The 13,421-nt window shown below is 45.2% G+C and overlaps 1 protein-coding gene across 2 annotated transcripts in view; it reads right to left on the bottom strand.

Moving 5' to 3' along the window:
* Positions 1–853: 853 nt before the first annotated feature.
* LOC135526788 (beta-synuclein-like) overlaps positions 854–13,421 on the bottom strand; it is a 36,123-nt gene continuing 23,555 nt past the window's right edge. The window contains exons 5-6 of one of the 2 annotated variants that reach the window (XM_064955445.1): positions 7,254–7,337; positions 854–2,179 (exon numbers count right to left, since the gene is read on the bottom strand). In XM_064955445.1, coding sequence (XP_064811517.1) covers positions 2,147–2,179; positions 7,254–7,337 — 117 coding nt within the window. In that variant the 3' untranslated portion in view covers positions 854–2,146. The remainder of the gene's footprint in view (positions 2,180–7,253; positions 7,338–13,421) is intronic. The other variant, XM_064955446.1, reaches the window with a different exon arrangement.

Raw genomic sequence — 13,421 nt, 5'->3', positions numbered from 1 at the left:
ACATCCGCAGAGTACGACCCTGCCTCACACAGGAAGCGGCGCAGGTCCTAATCCAGGCACTTGTCATCTCCCGTCTGGATTACTGCAACTCGCTGTTGGCTGGGCTCCCTGCCTGTGCCATTAAACCCCTACAACTCATCCAGAACGCCGCAGCCCGTCTGGTGTTCAACCTTCCCAAGTTCTCTCACGTCACCCCGCTCCTCCGCTCTCTCCACTGGCTTCCAGTTGAAGCTCGCATCCGCTACAAGACCATGGTGCTTGCCTACGGAGCTGTGAGGGGAACGGCACCGCAGTACCTCCAGGCTCTGATCAGGCCCTACACCCAAGCAAGGGCACTGCGTTCATCCACCTCTGGCCTGCTCGCCTCCCTACCATTGAGGAAGTACAGTTCCCGCTCAGCCCAGTCAAAACTGTTCGCTGCTCTGGCCCCCCAATGGTGGAACAAACTCCCTCACGACGCCAGGACAGCGGAGTCAATCACCACCTTCCGGAGACACCTGAAACCCCACCTCTTCAAGGAATACCTAGGATAGGATAAGTAATCCTTCTCACCACCCCCCCCTTAATGATTTAGATGCACTATTGTAAAGTGGCTGTTCCACTGGATGTCAGAAGGTGAATTCACCAATTTGTAAGTCGCTCTGGATAAGAGCGTCTGCTAAATGACTTAAATGTAAATGTAAATGTCTGTTATCACAGACAGACAGACAGACAGACAGACAGACAGACAGACAGACAGACAGACAGACAGACAGACAGATAGACAGATAGACAGATAGACAGATAGATAGAGTGTGTGTGAAGAGGTCTGTACTTCCTGGTTTGAACATTCTAATAAACAACCCACACTTGGTTTATTTTTTCTCACGTGTTTATTTACAGGTGTGTTAGTTTGTCTGCGTTGACACATAAACCTTTATATTGATAAGTCCTGCACTTTAAATCACATATTGATCTGACAACCATTGTGATTTCAAGACATAATATATTTACTTCAACTTGTTAAAATCTTCAGTACACACAAACACAAACACACACAAACAAACACACACACACATACAAACACACACAAACACACACACACACAAACAAACACACACACATACATACAAACACACACACACACACATACACACAAACACACACACACACACACATACATACAAACACACACACACACATACACACAAACACACACACACACACAAACACACACACACAAACACACACACACACAAACACACACATACAAACAAACACACACACACAAACTCATACAAACACACACACACACACACACACACACACACACACACACACACACACACACACACACACACACACACACACACACACACACACACACACACACACACACACACACACACACACGTAGTTTATCCATTTCTAACAGATAGTTCCACCAGAATGATTTCACAAGCAACTATAAAGATACAATGTATAAAACTCTTACTTAAAAATACATTAAATAAATAAAAACTTGCTCCAAAAGTAAATTCAAAAGAGAGAACCCACAAACAGGCATTGAACACACTTATAGAATAATATTGGTAGTAGTCATTTCTGTATCTGCAACCGGATTTATAATTTTCTTTCGCTCCCAACGTCGTTGTTGGAAGATGAGAAAAATACACCTATTATTATCTCACATTTATAAATACAGAAACACACAAAGAATCACACGCATAGAAATAGAGTCCAGTATTGAATGGGGAGGCCTGTTCTATGGATTGTATTTCTATGGTCACAAGCCATTGTCCTGGTCCGGGGGTCTCGTTCCATTGGGAGGGAATCAAGGAAACGAGACCCGAGACAGCGGGCGGCTCTTCTACACCTCAAGAAACAACCATTACAACAACCATTACAACAACCATTACCGACCCAACACATTACAGCAGTAGCAGGACATTTACAATATAGCATCGATTATCATAAAAGATTCGTCTTCAAGACGAAGGAAGAACATATTTTCTCAGGTGGAATTCTTGTTTGTGTTTTTTTGTGTTTTTTTTTGTGTTTTTTTGCAACAGGATTAGATTTGTATTATTGTGGTACTTTCAGCGTTTGTCCTTTTTGTTGTAATAAATTGTGCTGCTGGTTGGATGGAGATTTGCAGTGATGGTTTTTATGCTTCTTGTTCGTAGTCCTGGCCCTGCTCCTTGGAGAGAAGAGAGAGACACAGAGCTCAGAGAGAGGGACAGTATTAAAATAGAGAGAGAGAGAGAGACAGAGCTCAGAGAGAGGGAGACATTTAAATGGAGAGAGAGAGACAGAGCTCAGAGAGGGCGACAGTATTTAAATAGAGAGAGAGACAGAGCTCAGAGAGGGAGACAGTATTTAAATAGAGAGAGAGAGACAGAGCTCAGAGAGAGAGGGACAGTATTTAAATAGAGAAAGAGACAGCTCAGAGAGAGACAGAGCTCAGAGAGAGGGAGACAGTATTTAAATAGAGAGGAGAGAGAGACAGAGCTCAGAGAGAGGGAAACAGAGCTCAGAGAGAGGGAGACAGTATTTAAATAGAGAGAGAGAGACAGAGCTCAGAGAGGGAGACAGTATTTAAATAGAGAGGAGAGAGAGACAGAGCTCAGAGAGAGGGAAACAGAGCTCAGAGAGAGGGAGACAGTATTTAAATAGAGAGAGAGAGACAGAGCTCAGAGAGGGAGACAGTATTTAAATAGAGAGGAGAGAGAGACAGAGCTCAGAGAGGGAGACAGTATTTAAATAGAGAGGAGAGAGAGAAAGACACAGTTTCTGTGTCCCTATTCCCTTTACAGGGTTCTATTTGGGACAGATACAGAGTTCACATAAGCAGAATTATGGAAGAAACAGACATAAGTGGAGTTGTTGGATCTCATCAGAAAAGTTCTCGCCCAGAGGGATCTAACGAGACAAATCACATGAAGACAACCTGGCAATAAGGACACAATGTCCTCTCTTTAACCTGACAGGAAAAAAGGATCATCACACTACAGTATAACGAGTACAACGTTAGAGCGACCTCAAACACAACATCTAGCAACCTCCTCAAGATCTTCAGATCTCTTTGACCGGAGTCGGGTTTCCCTACCGACCGCGACTCCCGACCGACCGCAACTCCCGACCGACCGCGACTCCCGACCGACCGCGACTCCCGACCGACCGCGACTCCCGACCGACCGCGACTCCCGACCGACCGCTGACAATATTATCAGCTTCAGTCCAGTGTCAATACTTCAATTTATCCACCAGAGGGCAGCACTAGCTAACGTAAACTATAAGAGCTGCTCCAAGGAAACAGCAGAGAACAGACGTATTCGTAGCTTCCTCTCATTAGTATACCAGCTCTAACATCGTATTCGTAGCTTCCTCTCATTAGTATACCAGCTCTAACATCGTATTCGTAGCATCCTCTCATTAGTATACCAGCTCTAACATCTTCATGTTACTAACAGACACTGATACTCATATAATGATGCCTTGAAGTCATTTATCTATGGAAAAGAATGTGTGGTTATTGATGGGACGCATGTTACATCCACATCCTCACTGTGTCTGCTGTGTTTAGATCAGGGGTGGGCGACTCCAGTCCTCGACTGCCTGATTGGTGTTACCATTTTTCTCCATCTCTAGCAAACACAGCTGATTAATCAAGTCTTATTCTAAACTGAAGATCGCGATTAGGTGATTATTGGAGTCAGGTGTGTTAGCTGGGGACCTGGGGGTAAATCTGTGACACCAATCAGGCTCACGAGGACTGGAGTCGCCCACCCCCTCAGGCAGATCAGCTGTACAGAAAGGCTCCATGATGTTTACAGCAACGCAGGGAATCCTCTGACACTACCCATAATGCATTGCAACTCTGATGTCATCACCACCACACCCCGTTCAGCTAAAAAGAGTGAGAGAGACAGAGAGAGTGACAGAGAGAGAGAGAGAGAGAGAGAGAGAGACAGAGAGAGACAGAGAGAGAGAGAGAGAGAGACAGAGAGACAGAGAGACAGAGAGAGAGAGAGAGAGAGAGAGAGAGAGAGAGAGACGTGGAGACGGAGGAGAAGGGGGAGGAGGCGAGAGCAATAGGGGGATGGTGGAGGTTGAGAGAGAAAGAAAGAGGAGAGAGAGACAAGGATGGAGATAAAGAATGAGCTGGAAAAGGGAGAAATAGAGAGATGAGGAAGGATGAGGAAGAGGATAGGGAGGAATACGGAATACATACCTCCTTCATGATATTTTACAGTGTAATATTACAGGAGTCATTTGCGTTAAACAGAAAGGAGTTTAATGGAGTCAAATATTCATGTAGGGCAGGAGAACATCACAGTTAATAAACCACTGAATTGGTTCCCGAACCGTTCGTTTAAGATTACTCCATTGAGATTATTTGAATCGTCATTGGTTCCCTGCTGATTCTCAGGTTCCAGATGAATTGATTCGGTACTCTGTGTTTTGCCCTTGAGAAATGAATCTGTTCAGGACAGTTTGTTTTACCCTTGAGAGCTGCCTTCCCAAAATAACCATCTGTCTCAACCACTGAGACACACACACACACACACACACACACACACACACACACACACACACACACACACACACACACACACACACACACACACACACACACACACACACACCATATTGGAGGGACTGTGCCCGCCTGTCTATCTGGCATTTGACAGAGTGTGTAAAGCTGTCATCAAGGCAAGGGGTGGCTATTTTGAAGAATCTCAAATATAAAAATATATTTTGATATGTTTAACACATTTTTGTTTACTACATGATTCCATACGTGTAGTTTCATAGTTTGTTTTCACAACTATTCTACAATGTAGAAAATAGTAAAAAAAATAAAGATAAACCCTGGAATAAATACTATACCTTAGGTCCAAACTTTGACTGTTACTGAATACGAAATATAAAAATATGTCTCAACCTATTGAGAGAGAGACCAAGCGCCAACTCACAGAGTTTCGTTTCCCCGGTACAATAGCAACAAATGGAATAGTTCCAAAAGTCCCAAAACCCTAAGACAAACCAAGTGCAAGTATTTTACACGAATTTGACCTAGACCTAGTGTGTGTGTGTGGTTTGGATTCGTTGCTTGATAAAGTAGTTTATTCCATATTGCATTACATGGAAATAAAGTTGTTTTAAAAAACTCGAAACGGTTTTGTTTGACTGTTGGAGGGAGTGAAGGCTGTGTGCTCTCTGCCAAATGTGGGCACCATATGTCACTAAATTAATTTGAAAATAATCTTCAACCAAATCAGAAATATCTTGGTCACAACGTTTATTACCTAAATGGTGTAGTCTGATGTGCTGTATTTAATTCAGAATTTTGGAGTAGGCTGCATTTGCGGGAAAGATTAGCCTATACGAGAATCCGCACGTAGCCACTCCACGAAACAACACAACTTCATATGCGCTCATGAAATGTAGACTTACAAGCGCTGTTTTTTCATCCACGCTGTTTTTTCATTACGAGTAAATATCGGCCGGCCTACCTTTCTGTTATGTCAACCATCGAAATACAACAATTCCCTTTCTGTCTCTATACAATATGTTGTGAAAATGGATCACCTGGAGGAATAAGTCTTCGCTATAACAGAAGCAACCAACGGCAAAGATAAGAGTTGCGCCGTTTTTCCATTTGTATGGACATACTGTCATCACAGTTTTTTTCTCTCTGCTCTCGCTTGATAACTAAATGAGGAAACAAGTGGAGATTGGATCAGGGAAACACCGAGCCTGGAAAGGAAATGCTTTCTGAAAGTAGCGGGTACGTTACTAGAAGATGTCCTGTGTGGCTCAGTCGGTAGAGCATGGCGCTTGCAACGCCAAGCGTCGTGGGTTCGATTCCCGCTGGGGCCACCCATATGTAAAAGTAGTGGCCCCAGCCGACTTGTAAGTCGCTTTGGACAAAAGCGTCTGCCAAATGGGATATATTATTATATTATGTAGCGGTAATAATATGGTAATATTTAAAGGCAGTAACACGTTATAATACTACATTACGCATAAAAGTAATATCATTACGTAACGATTTTCTGTTGTAACACATTACCCCTGACACTGTGTGTGTGTGTGTGTGTGTGTGTGTGTGTGTGTGTGTGTGTGTGTGTATTAGAGCTCTGCTTACCCGACCCAAGCCCGACAGGACCCAGATATTATACATTGGGTTAGGGCTCTGCTTACCTGACCCAAGCCCGACAGGACCCAGATATTATACATTGGGTTAGGGCTCTGCTTACCTGACTCAAGCCCGACAGGACTCAGATATTATACATTGGGTTAGGGCTCTGCTTACCTGACCCAAGCCCGACAGGACCCAGATATTATACATTGGGTTAGGGCTCTGCTTACCCGACCCAAGCCCGACAGGACTCAGATATTATACATTGGGTTAGGGCTCTGCTTACCTGACCCAAGCCCGACAGGACCCAGATATTATACATTGGGTTAGGGCTCTGCTTACCTGACTCAAGCCCGACAGGACCCAGATATTATACATTGGGTTAGGGCTCTGCTTACCTGACCCAAGCCCGACAGGACCCAGATATTATACATTGGGTTAGGGCTCTGCTTACCTGACTCAAGCCCGACAGGACCCAGATATTATACATTGGGTTAGGGCTCTGCTTACCTGACCCAAGCCCGACAGGACCCAGATATTATACATTGGGTTAGGGCTCTGCTTACCTGACTCAAGCCCGACAGGACTCAGATATTATACATTGGGTTAGGGCTCTGCTTACCTGACCCAAGCCCGACAGGACCCAGATATTATACATTGGGTTAGGGCTCGGGTATCACTAACTTCGACACTAACATTTTGAAGCTCATTTGCTCGTGCTCTGCTGCTCAGCACAGTCAAATCGTTTCTGACTAAGATCAGATCATAGCATGGTGTCAGAAGTGCTTCGCAGAGAGAAGATTATTTCACAGAAAAGCATCATGTTCCTTGATTTTTAGAGTGATGAAATGTAGCTTCCAGCTCACTGCTTGCTCCTGCCTCTTCATTGAGGAGCCGTTGCTATGGATACTCACAGACTGAGAGCGCCATGAGCAGAGAGCACACAGAGCGAGGTGAGCGCAGGGAGCGAATGGATTTACTCAAATATTTCGGGTTTTGGGCAGGGCCGGGCCTTAAAATTGGCAGAAGCAATCACGCCTGGGTAGGGCTCGGGCTTAATATTCACGGCTCTAGTGTGCGTGTGTGTGTGTGTGTGAATGTGTGTGTGTGTGTGTGTCCCACTTACCTGCTGGTTCTCGTCATATGTCTCTCCCTCCTGCTGATCTCCCTGTGGCTCTCCTTCCATGGCCTCCTGCCCATACTCCTCAGGCTGTGGACACACACACACACACACACACACACACACACACACACACACACACACACACACACACACACACACACACACACACACACACACACACACACACACACACACACACACACACACACACACACACACACACACACACAGACAATTGAAAAAACAGAACGAACACACGTCCTATTTCACCACAACACATTTTACAGACAAGGAAATCAATGAATAGTAAGCTGTTAGGGAGAGATAGTGATTATAATGGGATAATACGGACTACAAAGGGAAGCACATCCGAGAGCTGCCAGACGAGCTAAACTACTTCTATGCTTGTTTCGAGGCAAGCAACGCTGAAGCATGCATGAGAGCATCAGCTGTTCCGGACGACTGTGTGATCACACTCTCCGTAGGTCGATGTGAGTAAGACCTTTACTTAGGTCAACATTCACAAGGCCTCAGGGTCAGACGGATTACCAGGGCGTGTACTCTGATCATGCGCTGACCAATTGGCACGTGTCTTCACTGACATGTTCAAACTCACCCTGACCGAGTCTGTAATACCTGCATGTTTTAAGCAGCAGACCATCATAGTCCCTGTGCCCAAGAACACCTACAGTGAGGGGAAAAAAGTATTTGATCCCCTGCTGATTTTGTACGTTTGCCCACTGACAAAGAAATGATCCGTCTATAATTGTAATGGTAGGTTTACTTGAACAGTGAAAGACAGAATAACAACAATATAATCCAGAAAAAAACGCATGTCAAAAATGTTATAAATTGATTTGCATTTTAATGAGGGAAATAAGTATTTGACTCCTCCACAAAACATGACTTAGTACTTGGTGGCAAAACCCTTGTTGGCAATCACAGAGGTCAGACGTTTCTTGTTGTTGGCCACCAGGTTTGCACACGTCTCAGGAGGGATTTTGTCCCACTCCTCTTTGCAGATCTTCTCCAAGTCATTAAGGTTTCGAGGGTGACGTTTGGCAACTCGAACCTTCAGCTCCCTACACAGATTTTCTATGTGATTAAGGTCTGGAGACTGGCTAGGCCACTCCAGGACCTTAATGTGCTTCTTTATTGAGCCTCTCCTTTATTGCCTTGGCTGTGTGTTCTGGGTCATTGTCATGCTGGAATACCCATCCACGACCCATTGTCTGAGGGAAGGGGGTTTTCACCCAAGATTTGACGGTAAATGGCCTCTTTCATGTAATAATAATTATATAATTATAATAATAATGTCATAAATGTACATTTTTCATAAGAATATCAACCCCTTTGGTTTGATACTCGAAATTGAACTCAGGTGCAACCAATTTCCTTTGATCATCCTTGAGATGTCACTACAACTTGATTGGAGTCCACCTGTGGCTAATTACATTTTTTTGGACATGATTTAGTAAGAAACACACCTGTATATATAAAGGTCCCACAGTTGACAGAGCAGGAACTATACCATGAAGTCCAAGGAAGTGGCCGTAAATCTCTGAGATATAATTGTGACGAACCATATATCTGGGGAAGGGTATTAAACCATTTCTAGAGTGTTGAAAGTTTCCAAGAACACAGTGGTCTTCATCATTAGGAAATGGAAGAAATATGGAACTACACATACTCTGCCAAGACCTGGCTGTCCAACCAAACCGAGCAGCCTGGCAACAAAGACCTTGGTCAGGGAGATGACCAAGAACCCAATGACCACACTGACGGAACAACAGAGTTCCTCGGCTGAGCTGGGAGAACCTGCCAGAAGGAGAACAGTATCTGCAGCACTTCACCAACCTGGGCTTTATGGGAGAGTGGCCAGATGGACACTACTCCTGAGACAAAGATACACGACAACATGTCTGGAGTTTGCAAAAAGGCACCTGAAAGACTCTGAGAGCATAAGGCAAAATATTATGTGGTTTGATAAGACACAAATTGAACTCTTTGGCCCGAATGCAAATCGCTATATCTGGAAGAAAAAAAAACTTTCACAGCTCATCACCTGTCTAACACCATCCCTACCATGAAGCATGGTGATGGCAGCATCATGATATGGGGATGCTTTTCAGCAGTAGGGACTGGGAGACTGGTAAGGATGGAGGGAACAATGAATAGAGCCAAATACAGGCAAAGCCTTAATGAGAACCTGCTTCAGAGAGCAAACGTCCTTAGACTGGGGTGAAGATTTACTTTCCAACAGGACAATGACCCCAACCATACAGCTAAAGCAATGCTGGAATGGCTTCAGAACAAGAGTGAGTGGCCCTGCCAAATCCTAGACATCAATCCCATTGAAAATCTGTGGAAGGACTTGAAGATTGCTGTTCATTGCCACTCCCCATCTAATTTAACGGAGAATGAGAAAATCTGCAAGGAAGAATGGGAGAAAATTCCCAAATCCAGATGTGCCAAGACAACTCAAAGCTGATACAGTCATACCCAAGATGACTCAAAGCTGATTCAGACATACCCAAGAAGACTCAAAGCTGAACAGACATACCCAAGATGACTCAAAGCTGATTCAGACATACCCAAGACGACTCAAAGCTGATCCAGACATACCCAAGACGACTCAAAGCTGATCCAGACATACCCAAGACGACTCAAAGCTGATCCAGACATACCCAAGATGACTCAAAGCTAATACAGATGTACCCAAGACGACTCAAAGCTGATACAGACATACCCCAGACGACTCAAAGGTGTAATCACCACCAAAGGTGCTTCTACAAAGTATTGACTCAGTTGTGTGAAAATCTATGTAAATAAGATAATTTTGCAAAAAATCGAAAAAAAAAACATGTTTTCACTTCATCATTATGGGTTGCCGCCCTCTACACTCTAACCACTAGACTACCTTGCCCCCCTCTACACTCTAACCACTAGGCTACCCTTCCCCCTCTACACTCTAACCACTAGGCTACCCTGCCGCCTCTACACTCTAACCACTAGGCTACCCTGCCGCCTCTACATTCTAACCACTAGGCTACCCTGCCGCCTCTACACTCTAACCACTAGGCTACATTGCCGCCTCTACACTCTAACCACTAGGCTACCCTGCCGCCTCTACACTCTAACCACTAGGCTACCCTGCCGCCTCTACACTCTAACCACTAGGCTACCCTGCCCCCCTCTACACTCTAACCACTAGGCTACCCTGCCTCCTCTACACTCTAACCACTAGGCTACCCTGCCCCCTATACACTCTAACCACTAGGCTACCCTCCCCCCTCTACACTCTAACCACTAGGCTACCCTGCCTCCTCTACACTCTAACCACTAGGCTACCCTGCCGCCTCTACACTCTAACCACTAGGCTACCCTGCCGCCCTCTACACTCTAACCACTAGGCTACCCTGCCGCCTCTACACTCTAACCACTAGGCTACCCTGCCCCCCTCTACACTCTAACCACTAGGCTACCTACCTCCTCTACACTCTAACCACTAGGCTACCCTGCCGCCCTCTACACTCTAACCACTAGGCTACCCTGCCGCCTCTACACTCTAACCACTAGGATACCCTGCCGCCTCTACACTCTAACCACTAGGCTACCCTGCCGCCTCTACACTCTAACCACTAGGCTACCCTGCCACCTCTACATTACATTTACATTTAAGTCATTTAGCAGACGCTCTTCTCCAGAGCGACTTACAAATTGGTGAATTCACCTTCTGACATCCAGTGGAACAGCCACTTTACAATAGTGCATCTAAATCATTAAGGGGGGGGGGGGTGAGAAGGATTACTTATCCTATCCTAGGTATTCCTTGAAGAGGTGGTTACACCTCTTCAAGGAATAGGCTACCCTGCCACCTCTACACTCTAACCACTAGGCTACCCTGCCACCTCTACACTCTAACCACTAGGCTACCCTGCCACCTCTACACTCTAACCACTAGGCTACCCTGCCGCCTCTACACTCTAACCACTAGGCTACCCTGCCGCCTCTACACTCTAACCACTAGGCTACCCTGCCACCTCTACACTCTAACCACTAGGCTACCCTGCCACCTCTACACTCTAACCACTAGGCTACCCTGCCGCCTCTACACTCTAACCACTAGGCTACCCTGCCGCCTCTACACTCTAACCACTAGGCTACCCTGCCGCCTCTACACTCTAACCACTAGGCTACCCTGCCCCCCCAGCTACGTCGTATTCAGACCATGACTTATTCCCGCATAATTCCACCACCTTTACACACCATGAAACCATGAATAAGGTCTAACGACCCTGCTGAAACCTTGAATAAGGTCTAACGACCCTGCTGAAACCTTGAATAAGGTCTAACGACCCTGCTGAAACCATGAATAAGGTCTGACGACCCTGCTGAAACCATGAATAAGGTCTGACGACCCTGCTGAAACCATGAATAAGGTCTGACGACCCTGCTGAAACCATGAATAAGGTCTGACGACCCTGCTGAAACCATGAATAAGGTCTAACGACCCTGCTGAAACCTTGAATAAGGTCTGACGACCCTGCTGAAACCATGAATAAGGTCTGACGACCCTGCTGAAACCATGAATAAGGTCTAACGACCCTGCTGAAACCTTGAATAAGGTCTAACGACCCTGCTGAAACCATGAATAAGGTCTGACGACCCTGCTGAAACCATGAATAAGGTCTAACGACCCTGCTGAAACCATGAATAAGGTCTGACGACCCTGCTGAAACCTTGAATAAGGTCTAACGACCCTGCTGAAACCATGAATAAGGTCTGACGACCCTGCTGAAACTATGAATAAGGTCTAACAACCCTGCTGAAACCATGAATGAGGTCTAACGACCCTGCTGAAACCATGAATAAGGTCTAACGACCCTGCTGAAACCATGAATGAGGTCTAACGACCCTGCTGAAACCTTGAATAAGGTCTGACGACCCTGCTGAAACCTTGAATAAGGTCTGACGACCCTGCTGAAACCTAGAATAAGGTCTGACGACCCTGCTGAAACCATGACTAAGGTCTTACGACCCTCCAGAAACCTTGAATTAGGTCTGACGACCCTGCCGACACCATGACTAAGGTCTGACGACCCTGCTGAAACCATGAATAAGGTCTGACGACCCTGCTGAAACCATGAATGAGGTCTGACGACCCTCCAGAAACCTTGAATAAGGTCTAACGACCCTGCTGAAACCATGAATAAGGTCTGACGACCCTCCAGAAACCTTGAATAAGGTCTAACGACCCTGCTGAAACCATGAATAAGGTCTGACGACCCTCCAGAAACCTTGAATAAGGTCTAACGACCCTGCTGAAACCATGAATAAGGTCTGACGACCCTGCTGAAACCTTGAATAAGGTCTGACGACCCTGCCGACACCATGACTAAGGTCTTACGACCCTGCCGAAACCTTGAATTAGGTCTGACGACCCTGCCGACACCATGACTAAGGTCTTACGACCCTGCTGAAACCATGAATAAGGTCTGACGACCCTGCTGAAACCATGAATAGGGTCTAACTACCCTGCTGAAACCATTCCCAAGTGGAACTTCTCCATTCATTTAGAACTATTGATTAGAGCTATTGATTAGAGCTATTGATTAGAGATATTGATTAGAGCTATTGATTAGAGCTATTGATTAGAGATATTGATTAGAGCTACTGATTACAGCTATTGATTAGAGCTATTGATTAGAGCTATTGATTAAAGCTATTGATTAAAGCTATTGATTAGAGCTATTGATTAGAGCTATTGATTAGAGATATTGATTAGAGCTATTGATTAGAGATATTGATTAGAGCTGGGTGAATGAGGAAGCTGTTTGGATAAGGGCATTGTAAATATAAAGGAACATCAATATAGAATCTCACCTTATCCATGCTCCATGCTATTCACCAGCTATTCGTACTGTAATACCACAGGGGCTGGTGATAGTCTATAGTGATATAGGGGCTGGTGATATTCTATAGTGATATAGGGGCTGGTTATATTCTATAGTGATATAGGGGCTGGTGATATTCTATAGTGATATAGGGGCTGGTGATATTCTATAGTGATATAGGGGCTGGTGATATTCTATAGTGATATAGGGGCTGGTGATATTCTATAGTGATATAGGGGCTGGTGATATTCTATAGTGATATAGGGGCTGGTGA

Source organism: Oncorhynchus masou, chromosome 32, assembly GCF_036934945.1.
Source record: "Oncorhynchus masou masou isolate Uvic2021 chromosome 32, UVic_Omas_1.1, whole genome shotgun sequence".
In the NCBI taxonomy this organism is placed as follows: Eukaryota; Metazoa; Chordata; class Actinopteri; order Salmoniformes; family Salmonidae; genus Oncorhynchus; species Oncorhynchus masou.
The sequence above is the reverse complement of the archived record's forward strand: the minus strand, read 5'-3'. Positions and strand labels throughout refer to the sequence as shown.